This window comes from Temnothorax longispinosus, chromosome 12 (genome assembly GCF_030848805.1).
Source record: "Temnothorax longispinosus isolate EJ_2023e chromosome 12, Tlon_JGU_v1, whole genome shotgun sequence".
Lineage (NCBI taxonomy): Eukaryota > Metazoa > Arthropoda > Insecta > Hymenoptera > Formicidae > Temnothorax > Temnothorax longispinosus.
Window position 1 is genome coordinate 13,459,571 of NC_092369.1, and position 18,957 is coordinate 13,478,527.

General features: G+C 41.3%; 2 protein-coding genes across 8 annotated transcripts in view; one reads left to right on the forward strand and one right to left on the reverse strand.

The window, feature by feature from the left end:
- LOC139823364 (uncharacterized) overlaps positions 1 to 7,152 on the forward strand; it is a 34,448-nt gene extending 27,296 nt beyond the window's left edge. For 4 of the 7 annotated variants that reach the window (XM_071795835.1, XM_071795832.1, XM_071795834.1 and 1 more), the window contains 2 exons: positions 71 to 174; positions 1,308 to 7,152. In XM_071795835.1, the coding sequence (XP_071651936.1) occupies positions 71 to 174; positions 1,308 to 1,351 (148 nt within the window). In that variant the 3' untranslated portion in view covers positions 1,352 to 7,152. Of the gene's footprint in view, positions 1 to 70; positions 175 to 354; positions 476 to 1,307 lie in introns of all 7 variants that reach the window. The other 3 variants (XR_011734758.1, XR_011734759.1, XM_071795833.1) reach the window with 3 other exon arrangements.
- Positions 7,153 to 7,317: 165 nt separating this feature from the next.
- Positions 7,318 to 18,957, reverse strand: part of Pio (zona pellucida domain-containing protein piopio) — a 61,674-nt gene continuing 50,034 nt past the window's right edge. The window contains exons 5-9 of the mRNA XM_071795837.1: positions 12,134 to 12,301; positions 11,678 to 11,883; positions 11,374 to 11,536; positions 10,879 to 11,061; positions 7,318 to 10,654 (exon numbers count right to left, since the gene is read on the reverse strand). Of these exons, the coding sequence (XP_071651938.1) occupies positions 10,451 to 10,654; positions 10,879 to 11,061; positions 11,374 to 11,536; positions 11,678 to 11,883; positions 12,134 to 12,301 (924 nt within the window). The 3' untranslated portion in view covers positions 7,318 to 10,450. The remainder of the gene's footprint in view (positions 10,655 to 10,878; positions 11,062 to 11,373; positions 11,537 to 11,677; positions 11,884 to 12,133; positions 12,302 to 18,957) is intronic.

Genomic DNA, 18,957 nt, shown 5'->3' on the forward strand with positions numbered 1-18,957 from the left:
TCTGTGTGTTCTTGATAAACATTATTTTCTCTTTCTCGGTGAATTTATACGCTCGTACAATTGATTTCAGGTCCAAAGTAACATCTTTGCCACCGAGCGGCGCACGACCCAATTTCTATCAGGCACCTTCCATGTCATCGCTCTCATCAAACGTACCCAAAGACATCAGAGAAGGTATGAAAAGTTGGCAACAAGCATAGAGAGAAAGAGCGAGAGAGAGAGAGGGAGAGAGAGAGATTCGATGTTCGCGCTCAGTACGTTGCTTAAGATTTAGTTATTTTCTGCTTTCATTTTGCTTACGAAGTAAATAAAGTATAAACACGATTTTGACACATTCTTGTCTTCCTTTAAAAGCGAAACCTGTGGAAGACAGTATGATATAAGGTACAGAACTTAAGTATAAAATACTACACAGAACACAGTGTCTTCTTTGTACGATAGAGGCTTCTTCACGTGCGTTGATTCATCTTTATTGGTATTTGTCGTTTTTTCGGTTTTTTATGATAACGTGCTGGAAAGTGATTCCTACTTCCATAGATTTATAAGTGACTGTCTCTCGAGCCAATTACGGTCCTCTAGAGCTCTTATTGTTACGGTTAACGTTTTGCCATGAATATAAATTCGTTTAAAGGTTGCGCGAAAAACTAAAAGCTAAAAGTTTTTTTACGGAAGAAAGTAGGAAAGATATCTTTTCATTGCACATGTATTTTATTATTGCACCGTACGCTTAAACAGCAAGGCGCACGGGATAATATTCTTGACAGATAAGGAAACGTTTAGAACTGTTTTCGCATAACGATGTTAATTCTTTCACTTTTATAAAAATGCATATTTCTCGATGTTGTCCACTCGAAAATTGAGGAGAAACGGTTCTGAAATGTTTCCTTGTAGACATTTCGTCATGATGACACTGAATGTGTTCTTTGCGCACTTTTTTTCTAACTTTTTTTTACATTACACCTACCATACATTTTTCATGCTTATCGCACTCGAATCGACAAGATACAGATAATATCATTTAATCGACTTCGTCAAGTTGACGATGGGGAACACATTGTCGTTCTCACTCTTTTTCACGTCAACTATGACCACGCGTGGCTGCAATTCGTTGTATGAATCATTCTTTCTTAGGAAACATATTTTGCTTTTATGTATGAAGCTTCTTTTAATCAATTACAGTTGACATATCTATATATTCTTTGCCTTAATGACATCCATTTATTTGCTTCAGACTAACTCACTCGTATTACATGTCGGGGGGGAATAATGACTTCTATTCCGTCCTCAGAGATGACGTTTCTTTCCAGGAACGGTGAAGGTGACCATCACCCGTCGGAATCAGGTATTTTGAGCAAACGGATCGGCAGGATAACATCGCTAATAATGCGAGTCACAGTCTCGATTATGAACAGCAATCGAGATTGGCAGCTTACTTTACTGTTCAGAGAGACACGTATTCCTAACATGCCATATTAATTATTACCCTGAATATCTATTTAAAGAGAAGCAAGAGAGACGTTATTAGAAGAATACACGCGTGCACGTACATTTTCTCAAAGTGAGAAAAAGACTAGCATACTGTTATGCGAATTGGTTTTTTTTTTCGGAGGAAAGCAGAGGCTAACGCAAAAGATGAAATTTAACCCTTACTCGAGAGACTTTCAATCGCACTGAATTCACAGTACAACTGAATCACCATGACAATGCAAGAGCGCGAGACGAGGAGAAGAAGGACAAACCGTGGTCACGAGTATGTGCCCAGACGTAAGAAACGAGCGGATCAGTGGTGCACCGAATAGAGAGAGTTACTGGACAAAATTTTAATTACTATTACAATATTATTGTACGTGTGTGTGTATATATATATATGCATATGTGTGTATGTGTGTGTGTATATACATACATATCATATGTAATACTTGAAGATATTTTAACTGCGGTTTTACAGATACTATATGAATGTGAGATTTACTTTTAAGGAGTATTATTGTTAAGGTCAAATAAACACACGAATTTCTCGAGGTGGTCGCCGCGGTGATTTCCGACCGCCGGGAGAACATGTATGACGATTAAACTAATGTGCGGGGAAAAACGAAAAAAAAAAAGAAAGAGTAAACTTTTACTGAGTACGTTTACAAGGCGCGCGAGTCTTTCGGCATAGCGTTAGTGGCGATCCAAAAAGGACGTTCCATTGTCTATCTTATCCGCTAATTTTGATACACTCGCTGCCATCGCATCGGTCAACGAATGTTGCGTTAACGTCGCTGCCCATTCCGAGTCCATTTTTTGAACGAGTTGTCTGCTACCTCAGCGTAATATCTATGAAAATTCTAAAAGTTGGCCGCGCGTTGACGATGCCAGCCCTTACGCTTTCCTCTAACACGTATTTATTGTACGTGAATAACGAGAACTTCTTACACTCTTCGCAAAAACGTTTACATATAATTTCTACAAGCGTATACTCTCTCTTTCTCTCTCTCTCTCTCTCTCTCTCTCTCTCTTTCTCACTTTCACTCTCTCACTCTCTCACTCTCACTCATTTTCTTGTATCTTGAAAATTTCTATTGTGTTTTACAAAACGCTATACATGTATCGACTTTGCAAGGGAAAACAAAATGATAATCACCCCGAAAAGATACGAAATCTAACATTTTACACTTTCGCGACATTCTACGATATTCAACTAGTTATGTCTCTAATCAGTCACAATTCACGGTTAAGTGTGGTGTCATTGACTATAAATATGTAAACGTATTCAGTACATAATCTTTATGTCTAGTTTGAAGCAGTAGTTAAGTAGCGTGAAGCCATCACAGCCTCTGAATTCACCATCCGCGCTTTGTACTTGCAGAGAAAGAAGGTCCGAAACTACCGTACTCTTACTTTTGCGATAACAGATAATTTCTCTTGCGTTTGACACCGATCACGGATCACTCTGTCGGCGATTTCGTCTGTTTTGTAATCATTCTTCAGTCTCGAAAGTTCGGAATAAGTTAAGTTGTTCTTTTGTATCACTATGATTTGTCTTCCAGTATGCGAGCACGCTTCATGAATTTCGCGGAAAAATCTCTTTATTATTTTCGCGCGCGCACGTGTGCATGTGTGTGAATGTGTGTATGGGTGTATGCGTGTGTGTCATATGTGTGCTTATATGTATGTTGTACATAGAGTACCTACATCTGTTGCATATGTGATATTTTATATATAAATATATATATATATATACATAAATTGTATAAATTTATGTTATTAACATTTAATATTATATATATAAAATCACAAGCTCCAGATGTATTTACGTACATATATACATACATATATATAGATATATATCACACGACAGATGTTATTTTTCTCGCACACTCGTTCCAACGAAATAGAGACATACGCGATATTTATGTACATGTATATGCGATACATATGTACTATACCGGTAGGAGGTGATGGTGACACGCGATCGCGGTAATTAATAACGTCTCCGTCTGTGAAAAACTAGGCGGAGCGGCGCGGGCTGGTCTCGCGCTACTAGACTATTACGCACTCTCGCAAAAACAAGTAGAGTAGTCGCCAAAAGAAAAAGTAGCAATCGATCGTTAATCGTTACCTCGTAGTGTAGATCGCGATCGCGAGGGATGCCCGCGTTGCTCCGCGGCACACAAAGAAAACCAAGTGGAATCCATCCAGAAGCTTCGCTTACGGTGATTGTACTTCAGAAACGTAGGTGAAGGTGTGCCTATCTCTTTATGACGTTTCAAATAATGCGAGAAAGAGCATGCGATATAAATGTTATTTAGCCGTTAAACGCGAAACGTGTGACCGCTACTTTTTCTTCGTGAGAAAATGTGACAAAAGTTTTAATCTTGTTATAAGCTGAGAAGAGAAAAAAAAGACAAGAGACTCGAGCGGATGTAAAAAGATGTAGGCACCAAGACGCACTTCGATTCGTAAAGAGATGGGCGCACAACCATAGTATTAAACTGTACCTAATGTCGTCGTAGTGAGTTAAAGAAAAAAAAAACAGAAGCATAATTATACCTATTAAGCAGAAAAGCAGTTCACGCATCTCTTTAAGATAATAATGACGGTAGAGGTGAGAGGAGATACAACGTTGAAAGAAAACTCATCGACCGTCGAACGCGGTGATCGCCATCAAGTAATCGTCCGACACCTCGCGGCACCATATATTTCGTAGGCGTTCAATTCATGTGATCTACCGAGTATCTCTAACGCGCGAGGGACCCGGGGGAGGCATGGAGGAGAGAGGAGAAACGAAAGGAGGAATTGTGTCAGGGTGCGGACAACGTCGTGTGGGACGTTACATTCGTCGAGGCTGCGGCTTCTCTCCTTTCCGATGGAGTTCGGCGAACCAAAAAAAGTCACGTAACGATCGAGCGAACGATGCCGCGTTTACTCGTCTCCTCGTTTCGTTTTAACGCTTTACCGCGAATGTATTCGATATACCTGTTCGGCGTCGCGTCATCGCACTCGAAATTTTTTATTTCAAAGAATTTATTCTTATTTAAAGAATGTCTGCATGAGATTATTATCGTTGTATTTATATTTGATATTATTTCGTTATGCTGGATGTGACGAAAGAGAGATTTTCGCGACTATCTTCAAGTTCGTCGCATCGCATTTTTACTGTCGACGTGTATTATTCTCAAGGAACATTCATCTCGGATTTTTATCTGAAAAGAGGGATTGAGTTACCGCATGCACAGCAGGTGTGACGAACCTTTCATTACCACCGCTCTCGAGTGACTTTTGTAATTTTCCCTTCGTGCATTCTAGAGATTCAACGAAGAGACGGGGAAAAAAAAAGAAACGCGGACAGTCCCAGGACTCAGTCAACCTCCCAATCGAACAATTCTTAAAGAGAACGGGTAATATAAGCTTGCGAGACCTCACACATTCGTTTCCTACTATTTTTGTAATGCGACGTAAGATGATTGACAACGGCGAGCAATAAATCGGTGGAAGACAGGACAGGAAGAGAGCGGAAGGAACGATCGCGATCTAAATGAAAGGGTTTACACGCGAGCTGTAACATCGACTCGCACGAAAGAACGTCATCTTTCTCTTTTTCTCTCTCCTGACCGTTTGGCGGAGTCCTTCCGTTGATTTGAGCGTCCCTTTAATGATAAACCGAATCGTTGTTCTGCGTAACAAGTCGTGCGGAAAATTGTTTCGTTTCTTCATTTGTTGTATAATACGGTAGAGACGGCTTGCGAGAAGTAGCGAGAACACCCTGCGTTTTTTCGCTGCTTCACGATATAAGAACGATGTTGTGGAGATGGAGTTATCTTAGCGTTACAGGAAGCGACGTATCTTGCCGTTAAGTCGTTTATCTTTTTACTACCGTTGCTTACGTTTAGACCGCAGAGCGAGCGAGAATCACGGTGAACACGACACGACACTTTACAAGGCCGGTCGCGTCGGCAGGTCAATTAGTCCCCCGCAAACAGATTGGCGAACGAATCTTTCATGTTCTGCAATTATACATGGAATCGCGATGCAGATAATACTACAGAAAAAAAAGAAGTGTCAAATGAACACTTATATACTCGTATATGTGTACGCAACACTCCATAAATCTTGAAATGAGATTATATTGCGTTAAACGAAGAAAACTTGCTTGAATGAAGTCATTTTATATAGTTCAATTAAGAAAAAAAAAGTTGAAATGAAAAGTTGAAATTCTTATAAGAAGGTTGTATATTGTTGCGTATATTGAGTATATCAGTGTTGATTTGGCACTTGTTTGTTTTCCGCGTGGCCGACAGCAATATTCAGAATTTCAAAATGTTTTTCATTCATTATTTTTATTCGAATCTACTGTTAAAATTGAGCAATTGCAGGACGGCGATGATATAGAAATGGATTTTCACAGTTGCAAAATCGCAAACGTTAACATTGGTTTAAGGTAGTTCATCCGTGACAATACCGTAAAAAAGTAAGTATGATTAATATAATACGAAAAAGTCCGACGAATCCGTGCTAAACTTTGGAAGTATGAAAAACTAGACGGTCAAAGGTCTTGTATTTTTGTAAGAATATTTTTACACAAATCTCTTATCGTCTTCTTGTTTTTTTTATTAAAATCTTAAGAGCAGTTTCGTATCTGCGTGATACGTGTAAAAAGTGCTAGCTTCGACTTTTATTATTTCAACTTCGGTACGGTCAATCCTTTTCTAGTTGCACATGCGTGTAAATCGTGTTACATTGATACACCGTTCAAATTTTACAAAATTCCTAAGAAAATGGGTTTACCGATGAACTACCTTAATTTTAGTCACGGTACAGGTGAGGAGATGAAAGATTCAGCCGATCGCGCCTAAACGACGCCGATGAGACCGGTCCTGAAAGTCGCTCGGCTAAACACGGACAAGTTGCGAGTGTGTACCGATATATACATATATATTTTTTGCGCATCCCCTCGACGTGGCGTATCGGTATCGTAGGGATTAAATCGCAGTGGCTGTGCCTCCGCGCTTATAGGCAACGTACCTCACCGTGATCGCGTTCTCTCCCGTTTTGCTAGTCCTACTTGCGACAAAGAGCGACGACTCGCGCTCACTCGCCACTTCTCCGATTGTCGGTCATCGGGTCATGCATAACACAATGCGTACAAGTATTCAGGAAGAGATATAAATATATAATTTATATTTATTACAAAGTTAGGATCTCCGGTGAAAAAAACGAGCGGATATTTCGGACATGTCCACTGATTTTTTTTCGGCTGCATGGGGAGAGCTACAAGCGCGTTGAGCTTACGTGTAATCTTAATTAAGAAGACGGGATAAAGAGAAGTGTTGAGGAGAGGATGGTTAACGAGGAGAGGAAAAAATCGACCTGAATTATCTGTGTATAAATATAATCTAGGGTAACGAGAGGGGCAACGAGAGAAGGGAAAAGGCGAAGCAATTGACAATTCTGTGGCGTTAATAAAAAAAAAGAGCTATATTATACTCATCCGAAATGCACAACATCATAGAGAGCCGGAAAGAAATTTGATATAGAAGTCATGTCAGTCTAATTATATTTCTTGTTATATTATATACATATATATATTATATATATATTATATCATATTTTCCAAAAACGAATTATATATATAATTCAATAAAAAAAGAAGACACTCTCGTTTGATAATTTGCCAGCTCGCGTCGATTATTTTGTGACGTTCGAGAGACACACCTGTTCCCCATTCCAGATTTTTCCTAATCACCTAATCGTAATCTATTAGACGACCGGGAGGACTCACCCAGGAGTAACGCATCAGGAGGATCGACGAAGGGACATTGAGAGAACGTCGTCTTACAATTACCAGTTTTATTAGGTTTTTTCGTTATTTACACAGATTCGTTGTAGATTCTTTTGACAAGGGTCCAGAGGAACATTGCGGGAGCATCGGGACCCCGCGTTACCTTGTAACGCGAGAAAAAAAGAAATTTTATACAGGTATTTTTCATCCCCAATGATCGCTATGAACCAGTGCCATGGCGCGGCGAGGGATCACGCGCGATCCGTTCGCCGAGCGATTCCAACCCTCGACAGAAATTCCGCGGGACCCACGGGACGCTTCGAAGTTATTGCACTTTTCGAGAGGGATAGTACTAGAAAGACTGGAAGCCATTTTACCGTGTTATCGTACTTCGTTATGGTACAAATGGAAATAATAGTATCCTGCCTCTGCGTAAACGTAAATTCGTGCGTATCATCCGAAGGCCCGCACCTACGTACGCGAGATACTCTCGAGACTCGAGAAAACGCTGGGAAACGCATCTACTACGTGTCGTTTGTTAAAATCTATAATTTTCTGCTATGTAGCGATTTTTAAGACACCTTTTAACGACGCTTTGCATACAGCTGTTTATGCGCACATAAAACGGATGGCGATGGGCTCAATCATTTACAATATGTAACGAAAATTCGAACATTATTCAAAACCAAAAGATCCCTGAATATCTTGAATGCATTACTTTGTTTTACAATACCTTATTATTTCAATCCATGACACTTTCATAGACATAACAATCTTATTTTTAAAGGATCTAAATGTTCAAATGTTAAGGACAGATTTTGCGGACATTTACTATTCAAAAATGTCCAATCACGAATAATATTCAAAGCAACTCAATATCATGTGATTGAAAACTTTCAAAAGGAGGATTTAACGCCCATCACTGTAGACAGCTTTTAGACCGGCCAGGGCCTCATCCGCTTTTGTTAAAGCGTGTAATCGTTGCGTTTTATTCGACACGTCAGGGTCCATTCGGAACAGCTGTCGCAATATACATTGTCATTTCCAGAGAACTACTATACCACAACACACCGTTCCTGCACGGTAGCATATTAGCGCTTGACGAGAAGTTAACGAGTTACGTTACGGGTGTTGGTTTCTCTCTAAACGTAAAATTTTACATGTCATGTACCCACCACCACGTTGGACCCAGTTACGCGACTCTGCGTTGGCAGTAGAGCTCCCTTGTCTTCGTCAATTAATATCTAAACGCCCCGAGCTGCCGCGACGTCGGTATTCCTGGCGTCCCTGCTACATTTTCTCATGTTTTAATTAAAATAAATCCGGATAAGCCGGATTTGGATTGGAACCGTTCGAAGCGCGCATCTATCGTTAGAGAACATTCGATGTTACTTGCTTCGTGAACAATCACTCTCGAACAATCCGGGACATACCGACGTTGGAGCAGTGCCTCGTCTCAATTAGACTAATTAACATTAATGTTTAAGCGTTATAAGTAAATTACAATCTGAATATACTGAGCGCTCGCACACGTCGCATTCATTCGAGTAATCGCATGGTCGTAGACGTCGGAATAATTTATATGGAGGGGTAGGTAATCTGGGGATTTTTAATTGACTTGTTTCTACAGCAATTAATTATGATTACTTTGCGTCTTTACGACGGGCGATGATCCGTTCATACGCAGCTTTATCGGAAGCTTATAATAACCGACACATGCACACATCGTATTAGATCTTGGTTGCGTCCTTTTACAATTTTCTTTAAGCTTCATCGCAGATGCATTTCCGATTACGCTTTCAGAGTTGAGCCGTTGCCGCTGATACATTTGCAGCAAGTTGTACATAATGCAATTAGCAAGCCACCATTGCTATTGATTTATCTATTCAACAAAAACTAAAAATATGAGTTGTAACAATCTGCTGCGTTTTTGCGATTTTCGAAAACGCTGGATTGTTCTCTATGCGTATTACGTCGTGTGTGTGAATGATTTAAAGTGTTCGCACGCACGCATTCTTTTTTCATTCGAAGAAAGGTTTCAAGCTGGAAACCGTATTAGAGAAAAGCGCAAAGATATCGGCGTCGGAAACATCAACGATCGCACGCGGGGATCACCGGAGTATTTGATTGAGTTATTTGAGAAGTTCACGCGTAGCGTTGACTTAGACTTAAATCTAGTTAAGAGTGAGTTTGCGCGCGACAATCGTGTTAAATCGTCGAGAGACAACCGCGACTTGGTGTTTTCGCGTACGCGCGACTGTGTGTTTAGTGCGATAGATATGTGTTAGGTAGGACAGTGTATACCGGACTAGTGTACAGCATAGTATATTAGATATATAATATATATTAGAATGATGCAACTCTCGACGGAATGAGCCATGTCGATTCGTTAGACGTTCGCGATCGGAGCAAATAGTAAGGGTTTTGCTAATATATATATATATATATATATATATATATATATAGCTCGGACGGAATAGTTATTACTTCAATCACGACTGAAGTAGCAAATTGGACGGATTGTTCTCGAAACGATCTTGTTCGAGATAGGTCTTAATAATGCGCACAGAAAGCACCGATGTATATAAAGTACATCTTTCTTCTTTTATAAGAATATAATTGTGTAATTTTTTCTACGATATTGCTATAATTTTTATTACACGAGAAATTTTATATCTTTCGATTTGTTCTTTTTATTTTTATCTAATTCAAATATTGCACCACTGAAACTGGACGTGAATTCTTCGTTATGGATTAAACTTTATAAATTATAAAAACCGCTGTAAAACTTTTCCGTTCGAAAGGAGAGGGAGGAAGAGATAAAAGATTAATATCCAAGATCGAACTATATCGTCAGTTCCCTAAATACCTTGAAACATCGCCGAGGCCGTCGTGCGAAGCGTCGAAAGGGGTACAACAGTACGTCAATAGTTGAGCAAGAGATCCGCGTTTCGTTCGTTTCGCTCTGTCGAACCTCGGGCGCGCGGTGGCTTCGATCGTCGCCTCAGAATCGACCTCGCGTCGAAAGCAATTAAAATCTAATTAATCTTCGTTCGATCGAGCCTGCCCGAGAAGACCCGTCGCGAGATCCCGCGTCGCTACGGAGGGAAAGAAGCCGGCGGAACGCGGGTATCTTCCAGGTCGGGGTGTCTCGGGTATCTCAATCTCGCGCCGAACGAGGCGGGCTTAGCTACTGTGGCTGTAAGCGGTATTCGTGTACGGTCCACTGTAGATGGACGATCCCGTCGTGGATACGCTCTTGTGCCGTCTCTTGGCGAGCAGTACCAGGATGGCAGCTACCACCGCCAGCATGAGGATGAGACCGGCGACGGCAATCCCAATAGCAAAGCTCCTCTGCGATATGCAAATGGTGTTTGGGTCGTCAAGAGCCTGAAAGAAAAATCCGGAAAATAATGAAATGAAATGAGTTTGGTTTCATTTTATTTAGAAATTCTGTTATTCAAGTTCCTAGATAGCCAAATAAACTACTAGTACCGTTAAAATTTCGCTTATTGGATTAATATTTAAAAATACGTCAGAGTCTAATAAATCATTTCGTGATTCAAAGTTATTAATTTTGCCTCCGCAGCGGATATCAATTAAATTCGAATTACCCTTTCTCGGAAGACGTCGTCGGAGAAGTCCGACTTGGAGCCAACGTCTGAGGCCTCGTTGACGTAAAGACCACTATAAACCTCGATCGTTGCCGGGGTGCCGTCTAGGCCTTCGACACCCTTCACCTCGTCCTCATTTGCGGTATCCCTACGTCGTCTGGCTATCGAATTGCACAACGGCGGCTGCAAGCGGAAAATAAGCGATGAATATTCCGCGGCGCGAGTCTTCGAGGAACGGTTGGTGTGGGACTCGGGGTCTTCCTTCTCAGGGTCAGATATTACATAACACCTCGCGTGCGTTTGTATAACATACTACGTGAGCAAGTTCAATCGGATAATAGTGTGCCAGCGAGGTGGATACCCCGATAATTTCGAACGATAGGTAGCCATTATAAAATCGTTAAAGGATTATTATAAACGTAGTACTTGGTAGTCCTCGCGGGATCATTATTCAAGCTAGCTAGCGCTCGTGTATCATAATAATAACGGCGGTACCGTATTACTGCATCCTCCGCCATGCTTGACGCACAGCCTAACGTTGCACTGATAATACACGCTCGCCGTGTACGGGAACTTGTGCGCCTGGAAGTTCACCCTGGCCTCCGTTTTGTCCTCGTTGTAGGTGAACTGTCCCATTATCTCGCCGTCGACCGGACAACTGCGAACAGAGACGAAGCCGAGTGATCTCATCGTGAAAGGAAGGAGTCGGAAACGATTCGCCTCGTTTATCGCTACTATTCTTGTCTCTTTGTTTCTGAAATCTTCCTGTCTAAGGATTTTTCATCACAAATTGACTTACCCCTCGTCGTTTATGAGCCGTTGCTCGCCCCACCCGAGGCCGTCGCGTACCAGGCAATCGGAGATCTTCAAGCCGAACATCTCTTGTTTGTCGATGCTAATGACCAGGGTCAAGGGATCGCCGATCTTCACATTCTCCGCCACGTGATGCTGCGTTGGATCGCCACTGAAGATCTTCATCGTGCATCCCGGCATTGGCGCGGTCGCCTGCGGGCAGTTTGCGGTTTAAATATTTCACGACGGCTTACTTTTGCACTTCAAAACCTCTTCGACATTCGCTTATCCGAAAGTCAATAAGTATATATACGTATAGACGAATAACACGTGTCTTCGCAAATAAACTGCGAAGATCATCGGCGTAATTTCACGTATTAATGTTTTAATCGATTGACGAGGTCTAATATTAATTTTCCAGAAAGATTTCTCATATCCCATTATCAGTCGAACGCTTCATTACCTGCAACGGCAGAGACTGCATCATGGACACGTGGGTCTGATCGTTCGTTACGACTTTGTCGCGCGTCTGGTATCTGCATCTCACGTGAAAACCCCTGCCCTGGTTCGTGACCAGCTTCAGGTGTGGCTGGACCACGATGGTGTTGAAGTACTCGATACCACCGTCCTCCTGGAACAAAGGCGACAGAGCCGAGTGAGTGTCGGTTTTAAATTCTCCGTTACGATCGCCATAACCCGAGGATAAATGTCGTGAGAGAAAGAGAGGAACGGTATTATATCCTATACCTTTATATTTTTATTCTCACTTATTTTTATTTATCTATTTATTTTTTTATATACAGTTTTTGGTACATTGTCTAAAGAGGAAATATTCGGTAGACTTGACTAATCTCCATTGTAATAAAAAATCAATTTTTTTAACATAAAGTGCAAGAAAAAGATTTACATTACACTTATGTCCTCAGAGCTTCTGATGTCATTATTTAACATAGTTATAATGAGAAAACAGAAAAAAAAAGATTTTGAAAAAGCAAAAAAAAGATATAATAATTATTAAAAATATCAAATTAACTTTTAGACTTAAGCAGTGCTAAGTGGCAAGTAAAAAATGCCTATATTAAATAAAAAAATATTCATTCGCAATTACTGATTTAAATCTCCCGTAAGAAGTACAATGTGGTTCGAGCAACTGAATTTGCTTTCAGAACGAGCGGTGCCCCGTTCAGTAGCTTACAAAGAAACGTGAGATCCCACAAAAGACATCCTGTTATTTAGTGTTACACGTAACGCATATACGTGTATACATTATTACAGGGCCGATCAATTTGTCTTTATCCGAGAACAAATAAATTCGCCGAGTCACGATGAGCGCTGAAACGACGCCGAATTAAGGTGGAGAGAACCACCGGTCATTGTTCGACCGCCGCGTATCCATGCCACGAGTGTCGCAATCCGCGCGGACCGGACCCCACGTTTTACTATCGTTTCGAGGAGTATATAGTAATCGCGAGTGCACGCGGCCACGTTTCTCTGACCACTTTCAGTGCTGCTGTGCAGCAGCAACAGCAACCGTCGTCGCCTGTCCTTGCACCCTGCCAGCAAAAACCGGACCGAACGGGCGCTGCGCTCCTTCTCTCTCCTCTCGTCGATTCCGTCTCGCTGGTCCGAGATACCCGAGAAAGGGAATATTTACTTTACACGTAATTTACATTCCCTCTCTCGCCGTTTCCTCTCCCGTGGAATGGTACCTGTACTCGTCGCTATTTTAAACGTTCTTTCTCCCCGGATTTTCCTTACGGGAACTCTTTTCTCGGAAGAATTATATATATTCTTTTCAATCTTTATTCCATCCGGTATCGGTCTCTGTTACAGCGTTAAAAAAATGCACTTGTGCTGCCTATCCTTCACGAAAAGTAGAAATTACATTATCTCTGGATGTCGCGCTGACTGAAAATTCTTTTCGATCGATTATAATTAGCTTCCCGTCGTTATTCAATATCTCATCTCGCAATACCTTTTTCGACGAACGAAATTCCATTTCCACTCTGGTTCCCGTCGTTAAACGATTTGCAAGTATCTCACTTGGACGCGGTTTTCAATCGTGATTGATTCACGATGCCTTTCTGCATCCCGGGATTGAAGTTCCTTCGCGAACAAGTCGTTTTTCAGATACCACCGATCGGATTTCAGTAGTCGCCTCGACAACGGTCATTAATGGCCAGCGATGGTCATTAACGAGGGTAGTAATCCGTAATCGAAGAATTTCCTGCCATTTCCGCGGACAATGAATGTAATCGAACGGATAATCATCGTCCTTAGAGGCCGATCGTCCTCGAGGGTCGAAAGGAGGTCTCCGACTTGAGCACGGTGACTATTCGATAGGAAACATGATGGTACGGTAGAATTAATTTTCTGCTTGGAAACTACTGTTCCTATATTCCAAACTACAGGCCATATCCGTGCGGTACATAATTCGTCTTTGTTATGTAGAGACATAGAAATTGCCGTTGCTACATATTTGCATAGGAAATTGATGCGCGTATGCATTTTTCAACCGATCTTGATAAAGTTTATGCGATCTGAATAATAATTAAGGATATCGGCAAGTGAAAAATGCCACGGTCATCAGATACATCGGCAATATTACAAGTGTGCAGGCGCTCGTGTTCTGCATCAAATTAATGAAAGTTTATTAAAGCCGCAGAGAAAAATTGAACGAAGATATAAAAAGATTTATATCTTCGAGATATAATTCAAAGATTTATAAGATGTAAATGTCCTGCTTTATCATCATTAAGATAACATTCTTCAATAATTGCTTTTCAAATATCAGTTCGCTTCCTTTCTATTAAATGTCACTTTTTCGCGGCAACCGAGCGGTGCGGATTCCTAGACGAGCACCGGGTATATCGAGCAGGCAACGACCTTCGACGGAGCATCGCAGCGTTCGACCTCAGCAAGGATACTCGCAATCTGCGGTGCATCGGCCCGAGAGAGCCCAGGGAGACGTCGGATCGCCGAGTTTACGTTTCACACACCCACCTAGCAACGGGCGAACCGAGGATCCCGCAGCAGCTTTATTACGGTCGAGCGGGGGAAAGAGGGAGATATCGCGCGCGCGAGGCGGATCCCAGTGTCTCCAGTCACAATCCCGACCGGTCCTTTTTCCTGCCGCATGCCATCAATAGCAAGACACTGCACCACGCGATACGGGCTGGCAAAAGGAAGACCAACCACTTCGGTCTTACTCTTCGTCATCCCGGTCGTCGAGTATACTTCAAGTTCACGTTTTCATGTTTTCTCGCTGGTAAAAGATAGCTCGTTTCTTTGGGCTGTCTCTTTCAAGTCTTATACTGTGTGTAAAAATATTTTTTACTTCGCCAGAATAATGGACTAATAAGTTAATTAAATTGTTTCAATTTTGGTTTGCCTTTCGTAATTTCTGATCTATTTTTCTAGACATCGAGAAATGACAATTTCTAATCTAAGATTCTTTCTAATTAAGTCGCAAATTATTGCACATCTACAAGCCACATTCCTAATTTTAATTCATTTTCTTTAATTCGTAGTATCAAATTCTTTGTAAGCAACATAATTTAACAAGTTTACTTTATTTGCAATTTCTGATTGCAATAATAAGACGGAACTTGGAGGGACCCTGTCTGCAGGAAGGACTCTCTCACGATCGTCGTTACCTTGTCTACAAATCATGATTTTCCGCAGGTATTTCAGCACGCTAGAAGAGATTTCCATTTCATTTACATCTCTGCATTCCCGACCACTCTTCCTGGCTAGTACATAAGATAAAGATATATAAGGTCCGAGATGCCGGCTTCCCGAGCGGGGAAGCGCTGAGAGACGGTATTTTTGACATTGAATTCCTGTCCGGCGCATCCTCGGCTACCATCCTCGTCTCCTCCCGCGGAGACGCGATAAATTGCGTTGCCTCGTGTGGTACACCACGGCGCCCGTTGCGAGATCGTTCACTTCGATAGCCAACACATCTCAAACGTACATATTCTCGAGCGCATCCATCCTCAGAAAATTAGTTGTTTTCTCAACTGCGGTATTGCTTCCAACTGCTTTCAGCGATCGTCGCGGGACGGTCGTGATATCGCGGAATTCCGACTCGGCCAGTGACCCTTGAACGAACTCCACCGCGTTTCGATTAAGCCAAATTGCGAGAATCATTACGAAGGTCAGTCGGCTATGCAGTAACTGTGTCTACCGCGTCGTTGCCTCGTTTATCAGATGCTTATTGCTTGGGGATGAGGTCACCGGGGTTCTCCTCGATTAATCCGACACACGACACAGAACGTCTAATTCGTTTCTATTTGGATAATTATCAGAAAATTGTATCGAGACTTGAGAAAATTTTGTTTAAATTATTTCTTCGAAGATTTTATTTTTATTTTGTAAATATAAAAGTATTATTTTTTAATCGATTAATCTGATATATACGACACTTCTCGATTAATTCGATACATGACACAGGATGCTTATTACTAGGAAAAAAAATCTGAAATTTTCAGAAAATTTTCTTCTGCCCGGGAAATTATCCAAAAATTTTATCGACTGAAATTTTTGTCGCAACTCTCTTCGAAGAAGTTGCTTTTATTTTGTAAGTCAAATACAAAAATGCTATTATAATATTATAAATGTGCTATTTTTTTTAGTATCAAAGTGCTATAAACTTTGCTTGAAAAATTTTCATGTTTAGGTAAGTTTGGTTTTAATCTTTTCGATATTTAAGCATTGATTTATATTGATTTTTTATGTTTATGACAGATTCTTTTTTCTCGTGTAAAAACATTTTTTAATCTGAGAAAGAGTATTAAATATAAAGAGATAAAATTTTATACAATGTCTATTTTAGAAGAATCTTCTATTCGGTACTTTTTCAAATCTAACATTCAATTTTTTCTGTAATCATGAAAATAGAAAAAGAAGAAGAGGATCAAAATTAAATTTGATTAAAATTAAATTTATTTAAAATTTGTAACTAAAAATGCTATAATTTTGCCTGGAAATTAAAATAAAAATGTCTAAAAAGTCGGAAAATTCTCAGAAAATTTTTTCCCCAAGTTTTAATAAATACTTTTAACTGTGATATTATGTAATAACGCTGATTAGCACTGTCTCGCGGTGGTTTCGATCACTGCGAGCCTTATCCCTCGCCGCAAAGGCCGTTTCCACGTTTTCTCGCACGTGTACACGCCTGATTTATTCGCGGGGATCAAAATATGACCGCACTCAAAGTATCCTTAAGTAATAAAGGTCCGGTACGCACGGTAAAGTACGTTTTGCGCAAATGCATGCTTTGTACGCAATTTATGGACATCCCTCCGAGCTGTATCCATTACCATATGTACATATCCATTTTCAGACGATCGACGATCGATGAGCACGCACGTTTCGCGCGCGTGAATCAGCGTTCCTCAACAGCGATCTCATCAGACCGTCGCGTCGTGAGGTGTTTCGCGTGTCGCGGCCTTTGCTCCTCGGCGCGATTCATCTCGCACCTCCCGACGTATCTTAAAAGACGTTGGGATTTTTCCTGGACCGCGGGATCCTTGATCGATCTCGGAGATTCGTTTCGGCGCGGCTAACAAGCAAAACCCTCGAGAACTCAACGGAGAACCCAACGTGTACGAAAAAAATTATGTAACGGAAGGGTTGAGAAAATCCGGGGCAGGGCAAATGCACGCACGCATGCATGCATGCATGTAATACACGTGACGGCCGTGTAATGCGCACGAGAGTGCATGCAAGAGCGAAGATTTATAATGCCGGGTATCACTTGACGCCTATACTTGACTCGCGCCTGGCGGCGATCCCTCTGTCGTTTCGAACTTCAATACTTTTGGAAAATAAATGACGAGACGGTCGTTCCGATGCACCGCGAGCGACGCAAAACGCTGGAAATCGCCGGCGTTTTTTTTACACGGTCCCGGATGAGTCGTTATCCCTATAGCTCGCGAGAGTGGCGAAGGGTATCATCTTCTCGCTGTCATTAGTGTCGCTCAAGAGCTATCGATGATAATAGGAGGTATTTTTAGCGGTTTTTCCCCTGCTCCCTCTTTTCATTAGGGCCGCGAAACGGCTACTTCGAGATGCGATTAAGCGGATTGCAAAATCGCGTGACCCCTCGGCTCGCGAAGAGGTCCCGCCATCAGTTTCTCGGGCCGTTGCCGTCGCAGCCGTTTTAAAGGCTCCTCTCCGCATGAAGGTGAATTTTTCTTGGTACTTTAAAGAGCGCACCACTTGCTTACGGAGCGGTCATTATTGTCTATATGCGGCCGGGATTGTTCGACCTGCGCGAGAGTGGATCTGCTTAAAGGCTATCTCGGGAGGAAGGCGGCACGTCCATTACGGACGTATCCGCTTCTCTGCCTCCCTCCGGCCATGAATAGAGGGTACAGTAGCTAAGAGGCTCATGCAAATTGGCTCATCAACCGACTCATCAGCACCGCCTTTTCGTCATTATTATTAATGCTCTCGCGAGTCTCTCGCGCACGTGATACTTACCGTAGCGCCTTAATGCGAGATAGTTTCGTAATGTTGCGAGCGTATTTGATTAAAGAGGCAATCCTGAGAAAGCGCCTGACTCGCTGATCCTAATTTATTTCAACTTCATTCTAAGATGTATATCTGTGTTTTCAGAATCTTTCTCCAACGCAAAAGCGCTGTACCACGCATAGAATATTATATTTTGTACATCGTAATATAAATGTTACGCAGAGAAAAAAGAAACTGACACGGCATATTTTACGCTGTCATAGCGAATATCATTATTTATTATACGTATAGATAATTAAAAAATTTGTTGAAGATACTAAATTTTATTTGCCGAAGATAAACCTCTTAAATTTGTAGATCATTTCGTTGCAAACATTAATAGCGATTTTTTAATTTGACCAAACTGGCTATCTTTATTTAATATAATTGTTACGACATTTCAGTGACAATTATATTAAATAAAGATAGTCAGTCTGGTCGAATTAAAATGTCATTATTGTTAGTCATTTACTGGCGAAGTGAAACATCAGCTAATGGCACAGACTCTATACTTCGCTTAAAAAATAAATATTTCATGCTTCTTTGAACAAATTTAATTCGGCAAAATTTTTCAACCAAACAAATTTCAATGCAGTGTAAAATAATCGTTTAAAAAGTTTAACGGTCTTCGCGTGGAATGCGCAAGCTACGGTTTGCACGGGATGGCAACATCCTTTTCCTCCATGCGTTTTTTATCACAACGGTACGATATATCGTTACGCATTTGTATACACGTCCGAGGTATGTACCTCTCGGAAGAGGCGAGCA